This window comes from Hyperolius riggenbachi, chromosome 7 (assembly GCF_040937935.1).
Source record: "Hyperolius riggenbachi isolate aHypRig1 chromosome 7, aHypRig1.pri, whole genome shotgun sequence".
Taxonomy (NCBI): Eukaryota; Metazoa; Chordata; class Amphibia; order Anura; family Hyperoliidae; genus Hyperolius; species Hyperolius riggenbachi.
The window spans coordinates 248,778,308-248,799,682 of record NC_090652.1 but is presented as its reverse complement, the minus strand read 5'-3'; the positions used below and the strand labels follow the sequence as shown (position 1 = coordinate 248,799,682).

At 46.0% G+C, this 21,375-nt stretch overlaps 1 protein-coding gene across 2 annotated transcripts in view; it reads right to left on the bottom strand.

Annotated features, from left to right (window-relative positions):
* Window positions 1-21,375, bottom strand: part of LOC137525816 (intelectin-1b-like) — a 96,514-nt gene that overhangs the window by 19,716 nt on the left and 55,423 nt on the right. The window contains exons 1-4 of one of the 2 annotated variants that reach the window (XM_068247025.1): window positions 16,456-16,552; window positions 16,305-16,368; window positions 13,428-13,589; window positions 2,656-2,903 (exon numbers count right to left, since the gene is read on the bottom strand). In XM_068247025.1, the coding sequence (XP_068103126.1) occupies window positions 2,656-2,903; window positions 13,428-13,589; window positions 16,305-16,365 (471 nt within the window). In that variant the 5' untranslated portion in view covers window positions 16,366-16,368; window positions 16,456-16,552. Of the gene's footprint in view, window positions 1-2,655; window positions 2,904-13,427; window positions 13,590-16,304; window positions 16,369-16,455; window positions 16,553-21,375 lie in introns of those variants that run through there. The other variant, XM_068247024.1, reaches the window with a different exon arrangement.

Here is a 21,375-nt window from a genome sequence, read left to right as displayed (position 1 = left end):
TTTTTATTTTGCTTGGACCTTCCCTTTAAAGTTTTGAAAGCTTGCAATAAACCATGGCACATTTAGCTATGATTTGGCCTTTAAAAGGTTAAATTAAAAAAATGATGTGGGGGTCCCCCCTCCCCAGCCTCTTTAATCCCTTGTCACCCATTTAGGCTGGGATAGCCAGAATGTGGAGCCCAAACTGTGTGGGACTTTGCGCCGTGAGCTATACCAGCCCACATGGTCCATGGTATAGGGGATCTCTGGAAGAGAGGGGTGGCCAAGCTTTACCTGCACCCCAGAGCCCTTGTCCAATCCATGAACAAGGGGCTCTTCTCCACCTCCAGTGTCAAGGAGGAGGTTGGGGCCGTTGGTGCACTGGGAGGGTTAATGGCGGTAACTGGGAGCCCTCTTTAAGAAGGGGGACCCAAAAGCCTGCCCCCTCCCCAGGTGAAATGAGTATAGGGGTACTGACATATTCTTTACCCATTTCCACAAAGAGTCAAAGTAGAATAAAAACGCAACCATGAGAAAAGTCTTTTATCAATCTTATTTACACTTACTTTTTGTTACTCCCATGCCAGTATCCTTAGACATGATCCAGTGCCATATCCTCTCGGTACCCGAAAAATGATGGAGAATGCTGCAGGCATTGATCCCTGCCTCAATGACCGATAAATGGTGCCACACGCCTCAAACCAATCCCCAGTCCTGGACTTGCCATACTAAGTATAGCAAGCCTCAGAGCATCTTTAAAATCCCCTCTGGTGCCCTCTATTGGTCTAACAGACCAATGAGGATTTCCATTTAAAAGACCAATGGGGGTGCTGGAGGGGATTTCAAAGATGCTCTGGGCCTTGCTATACTTAGTATAACGAGCCCAGAATAGTGGCAGCTGTTAAAGAGACTCTGTAACATCAAAAACATCCCCTGGGGGTACTCACCTCGGGTGGGGGAAGCCTCGGGATCCTAATGAGGCTTCCCACGCCATCCTCTGTCCCACGGGGGTCTCGCTGCAGCCCTCCGAACAGCCGGCGACAGACCCGACTGCCAATTCAATATTTACCTTTGCTGGCTCCAGCGGGGGCGCTGTGGCTGCTTTCGGCTCCGAAGTAGACGGAAATACCCGATCTCAGTCGGGTCCGCTCTACTGCGCAGGCGCCGGAAACTTGCGCCTGCGCAGTAAAGCAGACCCGACGGCGATCGGGTATTTCCGCCTACTTTGGAGCCGACAGCCGTCAGAGCGCCTGCGAAGGAGCCAGGAAGGTAAATAATGACGTCATCTTGTATGGAGGGCCGCAGCGAGATCCCCGAGGGACGGAGGACGGCGTGGGAAGCCTCATTAGGATCCTGAGGCTTCCCCACCTGAGGTGAGTACCCCCCACGGGACGTTTTGACGTTCCAGATTCTCTTTAATCTCTCTGTGCCCCTTCCCTGCTGTACCTATTGTCACAGAGGGCAGGGCGCCCACAGCACCCTGCCCTGCCATGTAATACCTTCCTAAGACGAGTGGCTCTATACTGTGCATGCACAAGCCGCTTTTATTTGCACACTACATAGCCGCTTGTTTTCAGAAGTATTACTTGAGTACTGCTGTACTGCTGTTGCTTTTTGAGGAGACCCAAAGGCTTCTTCGACATGAAAGTCGAATGCTGGAACAAGGGTCCTGGTGGGGGAACGAGGGGAGGCAGAGAGGACCAGGAAGGCTCTAAGGGATCTAGAGCCTTCAACCTTCTTTGGTAGTGTTTACAGTGGTTACAGGTACACTTTAAAATGAGGCTGGCTTATAGCCCCTTATCCTATTAACTTGGTCATAGTTTGGTCCTGGCCAGTTCATTAGGTTAGTTAGTTAGAGAGATAAATGAGCTGGAGCATTGCTGCATTATTTGTTTAACTGCCTGTTATAAATGTTCCTCCAATCATTTTACAATCTAGCCTACGCAGATTGCCATTTTTTTTTTCTGTGAAGGTATCCTGTTCTAGAATTGCTATAACTAATATGACTTTATGGATACTTCTAATAAACATACTTTGTGGATATTTCTATTTAATGTACATTATTATTGATTTTTTTCTTTAAAGAGAACCCGAGGTGGGTTTGAAGAATATTATCTGCATACAGAGGCTGGATCTGCCTATACAGCCCAGCCTCTGTTGCTATCCCAAACCCCCCTAAGGTCCCCCTGCACTCTGCAATCCCTCATAAATCACAGCCACGCTGCTGACAAACAGCTTGTCAGAGCTGGCTGTGTTTATCTCTATAGTGTCAGTCTGCTGCTCTCCCCGCCTCTTGCAGAACTCCAGTCCCCGCCTGCATCCCTTCCCTCCCTGATGATTGGAGGGAAGGGACGGGGGCAGGGACCGGAGCTATGCAGGAGGCGGGGGAGCAGCTGAGAATGACACTACAGATGTAAACACAGTCTCACAGCAAGGCTGTGATTTATGAGGGATTGCAGAGTGCAGGTGGACCCTAGTGGGGTTTGGGATAGCAACAGAGGCTAGGCTGTATAGGCAGATTCAGCCTCTGTATGCAGATAACATTCTTTAAACACACCTCGGGTTCTCTTTAAAACCTATACGTAGGATTGTGTTTCTGGACACCCCAATATAGCAAGTGTATAGCAAGTGAACTCATGCAACAGCTGAAAAAAAAATAGTTAAGGTAATTGTTACCTTGTAATCATCACTTGTTGCTCCATCTGGTGAGCCAAATGTGGCATAATTTGCCCAGTTCCCATCACCTTCTGGGTTATCAGCATTGTTCCCCTGTTGGCTGCTCCAGCGATCTCCAGTGGTACACTTCCCATACAGGTTGTTCTCATGAATACTGGCCACCAGTGTCCATCCTCCCTCACTGGTGGTCATGTCACAGAATGTCTGATATGACAGTCCATCTTCTGTGGTGAGAGTGTAAATTCCATCTGTGAAATAGCCACCTTTTTGAGTTATTAAATAAGTACTTCATCCAAACCCACATGTTGGGGATGGTGCAATTGAGAGGGGGAATGTAGGTCATATTTTTGGTGGGTTTCCGGATGCACCATATTTCTAGATGTGGAAATAGGATTAAATAATGGACACCTTTATAATGGATCATCACTTTCTGCAATGGCCTCACATATTAGTGGAAACTGATATATTTATAAAGAGAGGTGATTAAGTTGATCATCCATTTATAATCACCAGATAGCATTCAACATTTCCATAGTGGCACACACACCATAAGCTACAATGGAGAACTATATATATATATATATATATATATATATATATATATATATATATATATATATATATATATATATATATATTATATTCCGGCGTATACGGCGACTGGGCGTATAAGATGGTCCCCAACTTTTCCAGTTAAAATAAACATTTTGTGATATACTCACCCTATAAGACTAGCCCTCTTGACTCTTGGACATTTGTATACTGTACTGTGTGTACTGGTGCTATACTGTATAAACAGGTACAGATACTGGTGCTGTACTGTATGTGGTACCCAGTTTACAGCAACCAGCCAATCAAGGTAAGCTATGTAGCTTACCGGCAATTGGCTGGTTGTTGTATGCAAAGCTTGGATCGGTCAGCTATCACTGTCTCCAAGACTATCAGAGTGTTAAAGCAAACACACCTCTTTCACCTGTCTGGCCCGCCCTTGTGTACTATTACCTTTTTCTCTACCTCTCAGATCTTGCACATGCATGCTTGCGTCGCTTCACTGCAGTCCTCAGGAGTGAGATCTGAGAGACAGAGAAGGAGGTACGGTAATGGCATACAAGGGCGGGCCAGATGAGTGAAAGAGGGGTGTTTTTCTGGGCACAATGGCACTCTCTTTTTCATACCCCAGACTCCTGCAGCTTGCACCACCCTTCACTTTCACCTACCCAGTGAGGTGCCCCCTCACCTTGTCATCGGGACCGTGTTAAGTCATTTCTTTCCAGGAATCTACCATAATTGTACAGCACTGCTCTTGCTGCTTTCATACGGTTGCCACATACAGTGGGGTTGCGGCTGCAGATGTTTTTGAGCTCCCCCCACCGTAAGCGGCAACGGCAGATTCTCCAGTCTGGTTCGGAAGTTTCAGCACCCGCCCTATAAGATGACACCCGTTGTATAACACGACCCCTGGCTTTTGAGAAAATTTTATATGCCAGAATATACAGTATTTGTTACAGACTACCCAGCAAGCTCATGGTGAACCAGAACTCATTAAGGGGCTCATGTAAGGGGCTGCAAATGGCCAAAAGGCCCTCTTGCTAAAATGTTAAGCAAAACAAAAGTTGGCCTTCTTACAACTGAAGGTATTTGTGATAATTTAAGTTGGAGGTTTGAAGACAGAAGTTACCAGTTTGCCACTACTTTATATATTAAAATGTACATATCAGGAAAAGTCAGTGAAGATAACTGTAAATATGAGATTAATACTAATGTGTTAAACCACGTCACTGCAAGGCCAGATTTATCGTGAAGCACGGTAGGCTCGTGCCTACAGGCATCTGATGATGGAGAGGGGCTCACTCCCCTCCCTGGAGTGCTTATATCCCCCCTCCTTCCCATCCCACGGGGAGCATAAATGAGGGCTCACTCACCCAGCCCTCGGCAATGCACTGACCAGATCTCCCTCATGTCTGGGGTCCCTCTGGCTACCTAATATTTGCAGGAACCTGATGCTACTTAGTATTGGGTAGCTAGAGGTACACTCAGTATTAAGGGACACCTGTGGCTACCTACACTGGGCAGGGAAAATATGGGAGAGATGAAAGCTGGGCCAGAAAGAACATCTGTGGTGCGGGTTCGGCAGGGGTTTGCTAATTCATGGAGGCCGAAGTGTTGGGTGCTAGGACATGCTTATAGGCTCCTGCGTCGTAAATCTGGGCCTACGTCAATGTCCTATTGTTTGTATCACACTGGATATATATATATATATATATATATATATATATATATATATATATATATATATATATATATATATACATATACACACACACACAGTGCTGCCCATAATTATTCATACCCCTCTCGCTCTTCTGCACTCTAATACTGGGGGCTCTGGCTACCTATACTGGAGGGCTCCATCTGGCAACCTAATACTGGTGGTTCATCTGGCTACCTATACTGGTGGTCCCAGCTATGTAAATTGGGGTGCTGTGTCTAGCTATCTAATATTGGGGGCTCCTCTGGTTACCTATACTGGCTATATACTGTATATGAAGATAGATAGATAGATAGATAGATACAATTTTCAACAATTCCAACATGTAATGCCATTTTCAATATAGTTGTTTCGTTTTTCAACTCTTTTTCACTGTTTGCAAGTAATTTCTCCATTCAGTCTAAATTAGTCAACATTAAATAGTGTACATTAACCTTTTCGGGACCGGCCACCTACCCCCCCTTAAGGACCAGGCATTTTGCGCGGGAAGGGGGTACGCACGTTTGGGGGGGTCAGGCGGCCGGATCCCGTGTGTGGCTGCCTGGCATTGTGTCCCTCCTTGGTGGCCTGGGCCCCCCCTTCTGCCAGCAGCCTTCACTTACCTTCCAGGCTCCAGCGATGAGCCGCACGGGACCCTCTTCTCCGGCCGGCATCTCCGTTCTGTCTGACGAGCAGTTCCGGGTCGCGGCTTGATGACGTCATCAAGCCGGGACCCGGCGCTGACGTCAGATGAAGCGGAGATGCCGGCCAGAGCGGAGGGGGGTGCCGATCGTCGCTGGAACGGCAGGGAGGTGAGTGGATCCTCTTCTTTCCCCCCCTGCCGCCGCAGCTGTCAAACAGATCACTACGATCCGACGGCGATCGTAGTGATCGTGTGATCAGCAGCCATACGCGATGGCTGCTGATCACTCGGGGGAGATGTTGGCTGTCATATGACAGCTTAATCTCCCCCTCCGGGTGCGCACGATCGCGTCGGGAGCGGAAATTGCGGGCCGGCGTAGATTCTACGCCGCATCAGGCTAGAACAGCCACAAGTGCGGCGTAGAATCTAATGCACATGGTCCCGAAAAGGTTAAGATAGTACATTGCAAGAACCTCACAGATTCTTACAAATGGTATTCTATATCAAGCCACCAAATCTTGGTGTGGTCTAGGAAATGTAGCCCAACATTATTATTTAACACTATAAAGGATGGATCCTTTATTATTTTTCCCAGTCATAATATGCAGAATTTAGGGCTAGTTCACGTTTTCGGACACTGCGTTTTTGAGTATGTACTGCCGTCCCATTCAAGTCCCATTCATGAAAGCCTGGCGGTAGATCCCGGGGTTGCTTTCAGAGGCGGTAAATGCCAGGAAACGAGTGCAGAGACCCAAACTGCTAGACTTGAAGGTTTCCCAAAAGCCTTCAAAAGCTAGTGTCTAATCGCTGGTATTTAACCACTTAACGACCGCCTAACGCCGATAGGCGTTGGCGGGTCGTTAGTGGTATAGCATGGAAACGGCCGCTCGATCGAGTGGCCTTTCCATGCCAGTTCATGGAGGCTGTCTCCGTGAACAGCCGGAGAGCCGCCAATCGCGACTTGCCGGCGAAATGTAAACAGGCGGGGAAGAAATCCCCGCTGTTTACATCACACGGCGCTGCTGCGCAGCAGCGCCGTGACGTAGATCGGCGATCCCCGGCCTCTGATTGGCCGGGGATCGCCAGCATATGATAGGCTATGCCTATCCTAGGATGCGCAGGACAGACTTCCGTCCTGCGCATTACGGGTGAAGAGGGAGAGGGAGGTGAGCGGAGGGAGGGCGGAAATGGCTGCGGAGGGGGGCTTTGAGGAGCCGCTCCCGCTGAACGAACAGAGCCGGCGGCGATCAGACCCCCCCAGCAGGACATCCCCCTAGTGGGGAAAAAAGGGAAGAAGTCTGATCGCCCTGCTGCACTCCTGATCGGTGCTGCGGGCTGTAGAGCCCACGCAGCACCGATCACTAGAAAAACCCCTGGTCCTATGTTGGCGTTTGGATGTGGCGTCGAGTGAAAGTTTGGCAGAATCCATGTGAACCAGCCCTTATACTTGCGTTTTTGTTTCCCAGTACAAAGGTATTAATATTTTTTGAGACAGTGTAAACAATTATTCTATTACCTGTACAGAGGAAGTTATGAATATGTACAAAAGTTTGAGTAATGAGATAATTCTGCTTTACACAGATCTGGTTATTTTGATTACTTAGGCAAGGTATGATATTAAGTTCATAGAGTAGGGAGGTTAGGTATGTTACAATAATACACAGGGATTTTGATGAATTTATTCCTTGGGTATTTAAATCGTGTTTTTGTAAAAGCTCTTTGAACTCCCTGTTTATGTTAACCACTTGAGGACCACAGTGTTAAACCCCTCTAAAGACCAGGCCATATTTCTGTTAATAGGCCACTGCAGCTTTAACCCTCCTTGCGGTATATTAAAAACCGCCAGGGGGCAGCGCAGCCATTTTTTTGATTTTTTTTTTATATCATGTAGCGAGCCGAGGGCTCGCTACATGATAGCCGCTGCTCAGCGGCATCCCCCCAGCCCCGCCGATCGCCTCCGGCAATAGGCGATCAGGAAATCCCGTTCAAAGAACGGGATTTCCTGAAGGGCTTCCCCCGTTGCCATGGCGACGGGGCGGGATGACGTCACCGACGTCATGGACGTCGTGACGTCTAAGGGAGTCCCGATCCACCCCTTGCCGCTGCCTGGCGCTGATAGGCCAGGCAGCGCAGGGGTCTGGGGGGGGCTGTCTTGCGACGCGGATAGCGGCGATCGAGCGCGGGGCGGCGGCGATTGAAGTGCTGACGCAGCTAGCAAAGTGCTAGCTGCGTTCAGCAAAAAAAAAAATTATTCAAATCGGCCCAGCAGGGCCTGAGAAAACCTCCTGCGCGGCTTACCCCGAACTACGTTCGGGGTTACCACCAGGAAGGTTAAGGCCAACACCTCACACTTACACTAATGTTTTTCCCTTCCCCCGCCTCCCCCGGTGCCCCACCCACACCAATATTCTGCACACCAACTTTAAAGAAACAATTGTTGACAAACTGCATTATTTACATTTTACATCCGATATATGTTTTCGTGTTGTTTTCTTTTATGGTCAACGATTGTCTATAAGTGTTTTGAATCATCACAGCGTCTGTGTCCATTGTTCCCCTTTTTTTAACAGTTATATGTTCCTTTTTATTGCCTGATGAAGCGGGGTCATGCCTGCGAAATGCGTTGCAAATTCTTATGGAGTACATTAATAAATGTAACATTGTTGAAACGACATTACTTTTACTGCATGTCCTTTGAAGCAGGTAAGTCCACCACTTCCTCTCCTAATTTTAAGATTTTTAGCTAATTTAATCTACAGGTGCCTCTGTTCTCCGTCTTGTTTGAGTCCACCCCAGGTAGAGGGGTGTTTTACCCCACCTTCTTCTTCCGATCTACATACAACACACTAACAGTACAGAGGCACTTAATACGGAACCTGGACACTGTGAGGTAAGCTTGTGTTCTCCCCTCCCCGCCACACCACTCAGTACTTTCTTGCACTCAAGATTATTATCCCTGTTGGTTACAGAGCTTTTTTTATCTGGCAGTACTAAATCCTATACACAGGTGCTATAGATTCCATTTACTTACAGTACGTACCCCTCTTCTAGTTCCCCTAACTTATACACGTATCTGCCACTGCATTGACCCTGACCACACGATATTTAACTCCTTATCTGCTGCCATCTGCTTACCCTATCCACCCTCTGATACCCAGTGCTGCTCGGATACCCCTTTTCAAAATCCGGATTGGATCCGGATACCGAGATATCCGATCCAGGTCGGATATCCAAGTTCAAAATTTTCCAAACCGAATACGATTGGATATTCGACCTCATTATCCGGGGTATCCGGGTGCATTCAGATATCTGGATAGAAAAAACGGAAGTGGCCTTTAAATTGTTTTAAAAAAGTTTTTTAGGGTAAATGGGGCATGTAGCATCAATATTTTTTTTAAAGGAAAACACTAATTGATGATTTGGGGATTTAAAATCCCCCCCCCCCTAAAAAAAATGGCTGTCAAATAACATCAGGCCTAGGTTCTAGACAGCGGTCGTGCAGCCCACATTGTGTCCAAAGTCCAACCGCGCAACTGGGACATGGCAGTTTTTAGCCCAGACACCTCCAAAAAATTGCGCAGCAATTGTGTTTTGGGTTAAATATAAGTAGTATCAGCACAGCAGCAGTGGCCTGTGGCACCCTGGTGGTGGGATCAGTGATTGGTTGCTAGTAGAGATGGGCGAACAGTTTGGCTGTGTTAGCCGAACTGTTCGGGCTGCCAAATCTGTCATTTATCTATGCCTCTTACTACTTCCGGGTCGCAATGACCCGGAGTAGTACGTCTGCGCTGCCCGGCGGAGCGCGTCCTAGCGACGCGCTCCCGTTGCCGGGCACTTTCTGCGCATGTGCGTGACGTCACTCATGACGTCACGCATATGCGTAGAAAGTGCCCGGCAACGGGAGCGCGTCGCTAGGACGCGCTCCGCCGGGCAGCGCAGACGTACTACTCCGGGTCATTGCGACCCGGAAGTAGTAAGAGGCATAGATAAATGACAGATTGGGCAGCCCGAACAGTTCGGCTAACACAACCAAACTGTTCGCCCACCTCTAGTTGCTAGGGCTTCTGCTGGGAGCCCTCTGATTGGCTCAATGATGTCCTGGATGTCATCTCCTTAGTTACAGTATCTCAATAGTCGGATTTTTGCGGATATCCGGATTGCCTGCCAACTAGTGCTGCTTGGATACCCCTTTTCAAAATCCGGATCCTAATCTGGATATCCGACTTCAGTATCCGGGTTATCCGGCTAGATTCGGATATCTGGATAGAAAAAACGGAAGTGGCCTCTAAATTGCTTTAAAAACTTTTTTTTTTAAGGTAAATGAGGCATGTATCATTATTATTTTTTAAAGGGAAACACTAATTGATGATGTGGGGACTTAAAATCCCCCTCCCCCCACATTTTTTTTTTGTCAATTAACATCAGGCCTAGGTTCCAGACAGCGGTCGTGCAGCCCACATTGTGATCAAAGTCCAACCACACAACTGGGAAATGACAGTTTTCAGCCAAGACACCTCCAAAAAATTATGCAGCAATTGTGTTTTGGGTTATAGGTGGTATCAGTGGCCTGTGGCACCCTGGCGGTGGGAGCTGCACAGGCAGCAGGAGCAGGGTAATGTAGCAGCAGCAGGTGTAATGTGTGCCAGGAGCATGCCGTACGTGGCATGTGGCAATTGGCACTTGGCACGTGTCACTTGGCATGTGTCACTTGGCATGTGTCACGTGGCACTTGGCACGTGTGACTCGTGCCACGTGACAGTCAGACAGCAGAGGAGAAGACACTAGTGCACACTAACTGTCACACTGGCACTGCTCACAGCACAGCAGTTCTGTAGAAAGCTAACACAGTAGTACTACTACTCTAACAACTAGTAGCACTGACTGCAGTACTACAGTACTAACTACACAATAACACAGTAATCCTATCCCCTAATCCCTAACCTAACCTATACTGTAGCTAACTAAGGCTAATAGCTGGCCAGCAGGCAGCAGCTGGCCTGGTCTGTGCACAGCACACACACAGACACATAGCAGCTGCAGCAGCCCTGCAGCACACACTCTGACTGTCACACAATGACATCAAGCTAATTAACCATTTAACAATAGTGTAGTGATAGTGAAGGGGTTAATCACTAAACAGCTTTAGGTTTATCAGGTGTAAAGAACTTGGTAGGCCAGCAGCACTGGAGCACACACTCTGACTGTCACACAATGACATCAAGCTAATTAACGATGTAACAATAGTGTAGTGATAGTGAAGGGGTTAATCACTGAACAGCTTTAGGTTTATCACTGTATCCAGCACTTGGTAGGCAAGCAGCACTGTAGCATTATTATCAAACTACTTTATCAACAAAATTACAACCATCCGGAGGGATATTTCTCTCCTCCACTCTATCGCCCCCGCCTCCCCACCACATCCGACTCCTGCCTCTTTCTCCTCCCCTACCTCCTTCAATCCTGTCACGGTGGAGGAAGTCAACCAGCTGCTGGCAACTTCACCTGCCACTTCCTGCCCCCTAGATCCAGTCCCATCTGATTCTCTGCGCCCACATTTTTCTGGTCTGGCCCCTGTCCTCGCCCACCTGTTCAACCTCTCCTTCTCCACCAGCATCTTCCCCCCCATATTCAAACAGGCCACTGTGCTTCCCCTGCTAAAGAAATCTTCACTTGACCCTGCTCTGCCATCCAACTACTGCCCAATCTCTCTCCTCCCTTTTGCCTTGAAAATTCTTGAACAGCTGGCCCACCAACGCCTGACCAACTTCTTTAATTCCAACTCCCTTCTCGATCCTCTGCAATCTGGTTTTCGCACAGCCCATTCTACAGAAATAGACATCACCAAAGTGGTCAATGACCTTGCCCTTGCCAAAGGTAAATACTCCATCCTGCTCCTCTTGGACCTCTCCTCGGCATTTGACACTGTCAACCACTCCCTCCTCCTCCACTCCCTGCAGCTGATGGGCATTCAGGACCTAGCCTTAGCCTGGATCTCCTCCTACCTCTCCAACCGCTCCTTCACAACATTTTTCAATGGCTCCTCATCCACTCCTACACCCCTCTCAGTTGGTGTTCCTCAAGGTTCCGTCCTAGGACCACTACTGTTCTCACTCTATACTGCCTCAATTGGCAAAATCATCTCCTCCATGGGTTTCAATTACCACCTGTATGTTGATAACAACCAGATATATCTCCACACCCCAGATCTCTCCTCCTCTACCATAGACAAAGTCTCTGCCTGCCTCACATCCATTGCCTCCTGGATGGCTGCCAGGTACCTGAAACTTAATTTGGACAAGACTGAGCTTATAATATTCCCACCCCGCACAGCTGCACCCCTCCCAGATCTGCACGTCACTATTGAAAATACTACCATCCGCCCTACTTCCCAAGCCCGCTGTCTAGGCGTTACTCTGGGCTCTGAACTTTCCTTTACACCCCACATCCAAGGTATTGCTAGATCCTGCAACTTCCACCTCTGCAACATCTCCAAGATCTGCTCCTACCTTTCCCCTGACACCACTAAGCTCCTTATCCACGCCCTTGTCATCTCCCGCCTAGACTACTGCAATTCTCTTTTGTCTGGCCTCCCCTTTAACCGTACTGCCCCACTTTAATTGGTAATGAATGCGGCAGCCAGACTGATACATTCTTCTCACCGCAGTGCCTCTACAACTCCGCTCTGTAAAGCTCTACACTGGCTCCCCATCAGCTTTAGGATCAATTTCAAAATCCTGTGCTTGGCCTACAAATCAGTACACAAGACCTGCCCGACCTACATCTCTGATCTGGTCCACAGGCACATACCAGCCCGCCCCCTCCAATCCTCCAATGACCTGCGCCTAGTCGCACCACGCATAACTCAGTCACATGCACAATTGCAGGACTTCACCAGGGCTGCCCCTACTCTCTGAAACTCGCTCCCACCAGCCGTCAGACTCGCCCCCACCTTTAATACCTTCAAACAAGCTCTCAAGACTCACCTCTTCATGCTCGCATACCCCCCCACACCAGCACCATAATATGTTCTGTTAGACACCCTCTCAAAAGATGCACCTCTTGTCTCCACCCCACCCTTTAGATTGTAAGCCTCTGGCAGGGCCCTCCTCCCTAGTGTTTCCAGCTTGATTATGCAATCTTACTGACAATCACCCCTCTTGTAGACTAGAACAGTCTCTATTTTGACCTATGACACTGTATTGTTATCAAATCATTTGCATGATCTTGTTTTGTTGTGAGTTTCCGTATGTTCTACCTTGTATGTTAACCCATTTATCTATTGTGCAGCGCTGCGTAATATGTTGTCGCTTTATAAATACAATAAATAATAATAAATACAGTTGTAACTGGGGTAATATATACTTACGTGGGGATTCCTCCAGCGCCATGAGGTGAGGGGGCTCTCCCGGTGTCCTCCCTGGTTGCACCGCTGCCTTGTAATATCCTCCGGTAATCTGGCCAGTCCACGCAGAATGCTCCTGGGCACTTACTGGCTGGGGGTGTGCGCACGGCCAAGCTTTGTATGTACAGAATAGTATGGCTGGCCAGATTACCAGGGGAGATTACAAAGCAAGGGAGCGACCAGGGAGGACAGCGAGGGAGCCCACACACCTCATGGGGCTGGAGGAAGTACCCCCAGTAAAGAGATCTCAGGTTCCCTTTAATATTTTTGCTATTATTATTTTGCTACAATTAGAATTGTGTCCATCATGCTGGATGGGAGAGAGTGGGCACATCCCACCTGTTGTATGAGGGACCAACTCCTCTATCTATGCCCTGTATAACTCTAGCACTATGCCATCAGGGCTTGGAATTTTCCCATTCCAAAGCACCAAGATTCTTCACTTTTTATATACAAAGTAAATTACACCATTCACTTACCTCTAGTCTCAGGCTTTGCCTTCTTAATTTCATGGCAGCTCCTGTGCCTGCAGATATTGAATCTACTAGAATCTGGAATCTTGGTACAACTGTTGTCATCCTTCCAGCAGGAGAGCACCTGATTGAGGGCTCTCAGCTTCTTCTCATGAAGGCATGGATTGCCTAAGAAAAAAATATTACCCTACATTTAAGCTAGGTGCTGACTGATGGTTTGTTATTTCTGTTATTTCTGTGTTTTGTTCACGTTTTAGAAGCAATGCCTGGAAAAGACCAATAGACCTAATGGAAAAATTGTGGTGCGTGAGCAATTTTACAGGTACTTACGCCATTTGTGTAACACTCATTGTGCAGTTAGTACAGCTTGCGATACCTAGGTATCGCGTGTGGTGGTAGAATAGTATGCAGAAAACAAGCAATGTGCATGTCATTTAGGTAGTGCAAGCAAAATCCATGCATGCCCAGAATGGATTCTCAGGATGTGCCTCAAAACATTGTCAAAAATGGTATGCACTTTTAGAGTTCATTGTCCAGTTGCAACACCCATCTTCTACTGAGCTTCAGCTGGTGGACAGATGGCTTAAGTTCTCCTGCAAAATGTCTTGATAAACTTTAGAATTTATTTTTCCTTCGATGATAGCAATACGTCCAGGCCCTGACACAGCAAAGCCACCCCAAATCATGATGCCCCCACCACCATACATCACAGTTGGGATGAGGTTTTGATGTAGGTGTGCTGTGCCTCTTTTTCTCCACACAAAGGCCTTAATTCACTAAGATCATGGTGGAGATAATAAGGCAAGAGAAAACTTAACTCCACAAATGAGAGAGTTATCTTATCTCTTCATTCCTTACGTTACCTCTTCTGTAGTTAATTTACCTCCTCTGTAGTTAATTTACCTCCTCTGTAGTTATTTTCACATGCAGTTAATGAACAGCCTGTCTTTAACTCTGGAGTTATTTTAAGGATTGAAGAGTTAACTTAAAGACAGAAGAGTTAACATTAGGTTTGCCTGAGGTAAAATGTTTCCTGAGTACTACATGCCTTATCACCATGGTAACAACTCTAGTAGAGTTATTAAAGACAGGAGATAAGCTTAGTGAATTGAGGCCATAGTGTTGTGTGTTTTTTCCAAACAACTCAACTTTGATTTAATCTTTCCACACAATATTTTGCCAATACTGCTGTGGAACATCCAGGTTCTCTAGTCTTTTGCAAACTTTTGTTGGACAGCAGGGGCTTCCTCTGTGGTATCCTTCCATGAACTCCATTCTTATTTAGTGTTTTACGTATCTTCACAAATATGGATGTTAGCATATGCCATAGACTTTTGTAAGTCTTTAGCTGACACTGTAGGATTCTTCTTCACCTCATTGAGCAGTCTGTGCTGTGCTCTTGCAGTCATCTTTACAGGACAGCCACTGATAGGAAGAGTAGCAGCAGTGTTGAACTTTCTCCACTAATAGACAGTTTGTCTTACCGTAGACTGATGAACTGCAAGGCTTTTGGAGATACTTTTATAACCTTTTCCAGCTTTATGCAAGTCAACAATTTTTAATCGTAGGTCTTCTGAGAGGTAGCAGGAAAAAAGGGTGCTGGCTGAGGGTGGACGAAAAGGGCGCCGCCATAGACTTTAATGCAATTATCATTAATACGGCCAAAAAAGCAGAAAAAAGGGTGCCGCAATAAATATCATTAACAACATTAGAACATTAACATTTTTGAAGTATGTTATTGTTTTAGAAGCTTGCAACGTTATAGTTTTTATCATATTATTTCGTTTGTATGTACAGATCTTACGCTATCAGATATTATCGTTTTTTATGTGTAAAAGAGTGCTTCTACAGAGGGAGTGGTTAGGGTTAGGCAACACCAGGGGGAGTGGTTGAGGTTAGGCACCACCCAAGTGGCAATTAGTTTTAGGCAACAACAGGGGGGTGGTTCGGGTTAGGCACCACCAGGGAGGTGGTTAGGATTAGGCACCACCGGGGAAGTTATGGTTAGGCACCACCGGGGGAGTGGTTAGGGTTAGGCACCACCTGGGGGTGGTTAGAGTTAGGAGCCACGAGGGGAATGGTTAGTTTTAGGCACCACCAGGAGAGGGTTCTGTGTGAGAGTAGGGTTTGGTTAAGCTGTATTATTGAATTATGTAACAATTTTTAAAGTTAACATATTTTCATTATTTCCCGTCTGTTTTAACAACAGTATTTATCGTTAACCAAGTTTGACAACGATGTTTATCGTTATCAGATTTCGTTATCCACCGGGCCCTTTTTTCATGGCGCCTTTTTTCATGCATGCTTCTGAGAGCTCTTTTGTGAGAGGCAACATTCATATCAGGCAAAGCTTTTTGGGAAAAGCAAATCCAAAACTGGTGTGTGTTTTTTTTATAGGGCAGGCAGCTGTAATCAACACCTCCAATCTCATCTCATTGATTGGACTCAAGCTGGCCAAACCTCACTCCAATTAGCTCTTGGAGACGTCATTAGTCTAGGGGTGCACATACTTTTTCCACCTGCACTGTGAATGTTTACATGGTGTGTTCAATAAAAACATGGAGACATTTAATTGCGTGGTATTAGTTTAAGCAGACTGTGATGGTCTATTGTTATGACTGTGATCAGATCACATTTTATGACCAATTTGTGTAGAAATCCATATTATTACAAAGGGATTCACATACTTTTTCTTGCTACTGTAGAGGTGTTCATTACCAGCATAGCACCAATGCAAAGCTAACAAAATGGATGAAGGAGGGCCCCTAGTGGGCCTCTCCAGCCCTGGGACCCCAATGCGGTCGCAACCTCTGCATCCCCTATTGCTCCGCCACTGCTGAGGATACAAGTGAATAAAGCCCTCAGGGTGTGTATTCTACTTACCACATGACAGAAGAGACGTGACAAGTGGAACCAGCAGGCCCAGCAGATAGAAGGTGATCATCTCCTAGATGAGAAATACAACATAAACCTTTTTCATACAAGTATAAGCAACACAAAACACCCTCACTGAGCCGCACAATACATAACTCACCTGCCTTTTCTGTAATGTCCCCTGGAGTAACAAGCGGCAGTATATCAGTAAGCAATGCACAGGATTATACTAAGGCTGATCAGAGGTAATGTTTAGAATGATGGGATTGGCCAGACAGGACCAGAGATGCTAAAACGTCTAGTCACTAGTCTGATCTGAGTCCACAGTAAAAATACAGGTCTTTTACAATTACATACAGCTGACAAGATAAGCAATCTGCAAGGGCAGTGACTTTTTATTATCAAAGAGGAAACTATGGTCTAGAAACTGTAACAAAGCATCATTTCTACCATTTCTCATAAACTTATGAGATAATAAATTGTATGTGCAGTAGAGCTAATAAATAGAACATAAGTAGCATAGTAAATAATCTCATTTTGTTTTCCAGTACAGGAAGAGTGAAATAAAACTTAAGTTGTTATCTATGCAAAAGAGCATCTCTGTGCTCTGAATACAGTCCTGTTTTCTGAAACACTTAAACAGTCACGAAACAGTGAGAGACATCTTGACATAAGGCTTTACTGCAGGAAAGTTCAAAGGGTCATTACTTCTGCTTTGTATTATAGCTTAAAATACAGAGTGTGGTTTCTAAACTACAATATGACAGAATTATGAAATTTTATTAAAATAAAAAAAAAAAGCTATATAACTGAAAATAGCTGGCAAATAGGGGTGGTCAGAAATGCCGATTTCTGATTCTGCGGAAACTCTGATTACTGAAAATGGCAGTTACCAATTCAGAGGATTTTCCCAGAAATTTGAATTTCTGATACAGATTGCGGCAGAAATGTGGGTCTTTTTTGTCATTTTTATTAATAAAGTTATATCATTTTTTTTATTGTTTTGCAGAATCTGTACTTGAAATTCAAAAATACTTGTATTGGACCAATCAGAGAATGCGGTAGTTAACAGTGGTGTTCGAAATACCATGGAAATTTTAGACCAATCTCAAAATTCGAATAGTATCAAGTTTTATGACTCTTGAGCTTGGTCCAAAATTTCCGCAAAAATTCGGATTCCCACGGAAAATTTCTGCAGCCTGTGATTGGTCCAATGCTTTTGAGCTCTGTGAGTTGCGGTAATGCGGTATTTCCATGAAATACCGATCTCCAAGACCAACAGTAAGCCCATTTCCAATATGAAATTCAAACATTTTAATTCCATAAAATCCAAATGAGCATCCCTGGTGGCAAGTCAGTCTGATACAGATTTCTAAAGCTTAAATTACAAAAGAAGTTAGTAATTTTTCAAGGAATGATTGGTGTTTTACTGCAGTCAACAATAAAAGTTTCCGCTTGTTTGGGATCTTCTTCAGGGAAAAAGCCGCCTCCTCCAATGCAATGCTAGAAGGAAGGAAAACAGCAAAGAATTGCATGCGCAGAGCACACCACAGCCACCACACTATGTGCAATCATTCCAAATTGAGGGGGGGAGGGGGGTAACTTTTTATTAATATTTCTGAAATGTTCTAGCCTTCATTTTTAAGTGTAATCAGGATAATGCACTTTTTCATCCATTTCGTGTTTTTTATTAGTAATTTTCTATTGTACATATGTGATGTGCCACAGAGATTTGAGCATTTGGTGTGATGAGTCACAACATCAAAAAGGTTGGGCCTTATACTATAAAATATGACAGTTTTCAGGTTGTCATGGTGATCTCTTAGCTTCCGGGTCTGTGCTAGTGATGTAGCAGACATCAAATTTTCAGTACGTGAACGTGAATTTACCGCAAATGTTTGCTCCACAGTTGGCTCCATATACTTAAATGGTAGGTCAACGGTTGCTGAATTAAGCGGTTAATAGCAAAGCCCCCCCTTTTTAAAAAATTTTTTGCCAGGAACCGTCTGCTGGTGGTCTGTTCGGGCAATTTCTAGTATGTGCATGCTTACAACTGTAGATTAGTATTATAGATAGGGCAGCACAGTGGCGTAGTGGTTTGCGCTCTTGCCTTACAACACTGGGTCCCCATTTTGAATCCCAGCCAGGTCAACATCTGCATGGAGTTTGTATGCTCTCCCCGTGTCTGCATGGGTTTCCTCCGGGCACTCCCGTTTCCTCCCACATCCCAAAAACATACAGATAAGTTAATTGGCTTTCCCCTAAATTGGCCCCAGACATACATACATAAAGGTGGCCCTACACTTATAGATTTGCAGCAGATCCGACCATCAGATAGATTTCTGTCAGATGCCTGTTGTTGAATCTGTTGAATCTGACAGGAATCCATGTGATGTGGGCCACACTCTAGGAACAGATTTCTAGTAGATTTCAGAATGAAATCTATTGGAAATCAATCTAAATGCATTATTAGACCATTAGATGCTATGCAACTCTATGGGCCATTGATCTGTTGACAGCAGATCGACCTAGATGTTCCATCCTGTCTGATAGATGAAATCGAACAAAATCAATTGAAATCGGCGGCAAAATCAATCAATAGATTTGATAGAATCGATTTCTGATTGATCAGTCGATTCCATAGAATCGATCGATGGCTGAAATCGACCACTGTATGGGCCCCTTTAGACTATTAGACATTAAATTGTGAGCCCCTCTGAGGGACAGTTAAGTGACAAGACAATATACAGTACTCTGTACAGTACTGTGGAAGATGTCGACGCAATATAAACACTAAAAATAATAATAATAGATAGGCTAGAGATGTCGCGAACATCAAATTTTCTGTTCACGAATGGCAAATGCGAACTTCCGCAAATGTTCGCGAACAGGCGAACTTGGTGAATCTCCATAGACTTCAACGGGCAGGTGAATTTTAAAACCTACAAAGACTGTTTCTGGCCACAAAAGTGATGGATAAGTGTTTTCAAGGGGTCTGACACCTGGACTGTGGCATGCCAGAGGGAGATCCATGCCAAAAGTCCCACCAAAAATTCCAGAGTTGACGCAAAATCGGGTTATAATCCCTAAAGGGCAGAAATCACATTATGCACAGCTCTGGGTGTCAATGGGCTGTGGAGTGTCACACGCAGAGAAAAGCAATAGTCAGAATACAGTTAAATAATAATGCATTGGAGTGGTACTGTGTGCAAGGCTGGATTTTCCATAACACATTATAGGCATATGCCTACAGTCTAATCCCTGCCTCATATCACTGACCTCAGGCACTTACACCCTAGTCCAGGGGCTCGATTCACAAAGCGGTGCTAACCCAGTTAGAGACTTTAGGCATGATAACCATTGCACCACGCTGGTGAAAAGCCAGTTTAGGCGTGATAAGTTTAGGTGTGATAAGTTTAGGCATGCTAAATTTAGATAAGTGTAGATAGCGTGCAAAGTCCCGCACGCAAAGCAGCGCCATTAAACTCTATGCAAAGTGCACCAGACTTTGCTAGCGCAAAACTTTTGATCAGCTGTGCACTGCGGTGCTAATGCAGTTGGTGCTTAAACTTATCATGCCTAAACTTATCACACCTAAACTTATCATGCCTAAACTTATCACAACTAAACTTATCACACCTAAACTTATCATGCCTAAACTGAGTTTAGGCGTGATAAAGGGCTTTTCACCAGCGTGCTAACTGTTAGCGAGAGTTGGGCCGAACGGTTCGCCTGCGAACGGTTCCATGCGAACTTCAGTGGTTCGCGTTCGCGTCCCGCAGGCGAACTTTTGCGGAAGTTCGGTTCGCCCCATAATGCACCATGAGGGTCAACTTTGACCCTCTACATCAAAGTCAGCAGGCCCAGTGTAGCCAATTAGGCTACACTAGCCCCTGGAGCCACTCCCCCCCCTAATAAAAGGCAGGCAGCGGCGGCCATTAGGCTCGCCTGCGTTAGTGAGAGTAGGGCGAGCTGCTGCAGACTGTCTCTCATAGGGAAAGATTAGTTAGGCTTAGCTTGTTCCTGGCTGCATACCTGTTCTGTTGCATACCTGTACTGTGAACCCACCACTGCATACCTGTACTGTGAACCCACCACTGCATACCTGTTCAGTGAACCCACCACTGCATACCTGTTCAGTGAACCCACCACTGCATACCTGTTCAGTGAACCTGCCACTGCATACCTGTTCTGTGAACCCACCACTGCATACCTGTACTGTGAACCCACCACAGCATACCTGTTCAGTGAACCCACCACTGCATACCTGTTCAGTGAACCTGCCACTGCATACCTGTTCTGTGAATCCAGCACTGCATACCTGTACTGTGAACCCACCACTGCATACCTGTTCAGTGAACCCACCACTGCATACCTGTTCAGTGAACCTGCCACTGCATACCTGTTCAGTGAACCCGCCACTGCATACCTGTTCAGTGAACCTGCCACTGCATACCTGTTCAGTGAACCCACCACTGCATACCTGTTCTGTGAACCCACCACTGCATACCTGTACTGTGAACCCACCACTGCATACCTGTTCAGTGAACCCACCACTGCATACCTGTTCAGTGAACCCACCACTGTATACCTGTTCAGTGAACCCACCACTGCATACCTGTTCTGTTCAGTGAACCCGCCACTGTATTCCTGTTCAGTGAACCCGCCACTGCATACCTGTTCTGTTCAGTGAACCCGCCACTGTATTCCTGTTCAGTGAACCCACCACTGCATACCTGTTCAGTGAACCCACCACTGCATACCTGTTCAGTGAACCTGCCACTGCATACCTGTTCTGTTCAGTGAACCCGCCACTGTATTCCTGTTCAGTGAACCTGCCACTGTATTCCTGTTCAGTGAACCCGCCACTGCATACCTGTTGTGTTCAGTGAACCCACCACTGCATACCTGTTCAGTGAACCTGCCACTGCATACCTGTTCAGTGAACCTGCCACTGCATATCTGTTCTGTGAACCCACCACTGCATACCTGTACTGTGAACCCACCACTGCATACCTGTTCAGTGAACCCACCACTGCATACCTGTACTGTGAACCCACCACTGCATACCTGTTCAGTG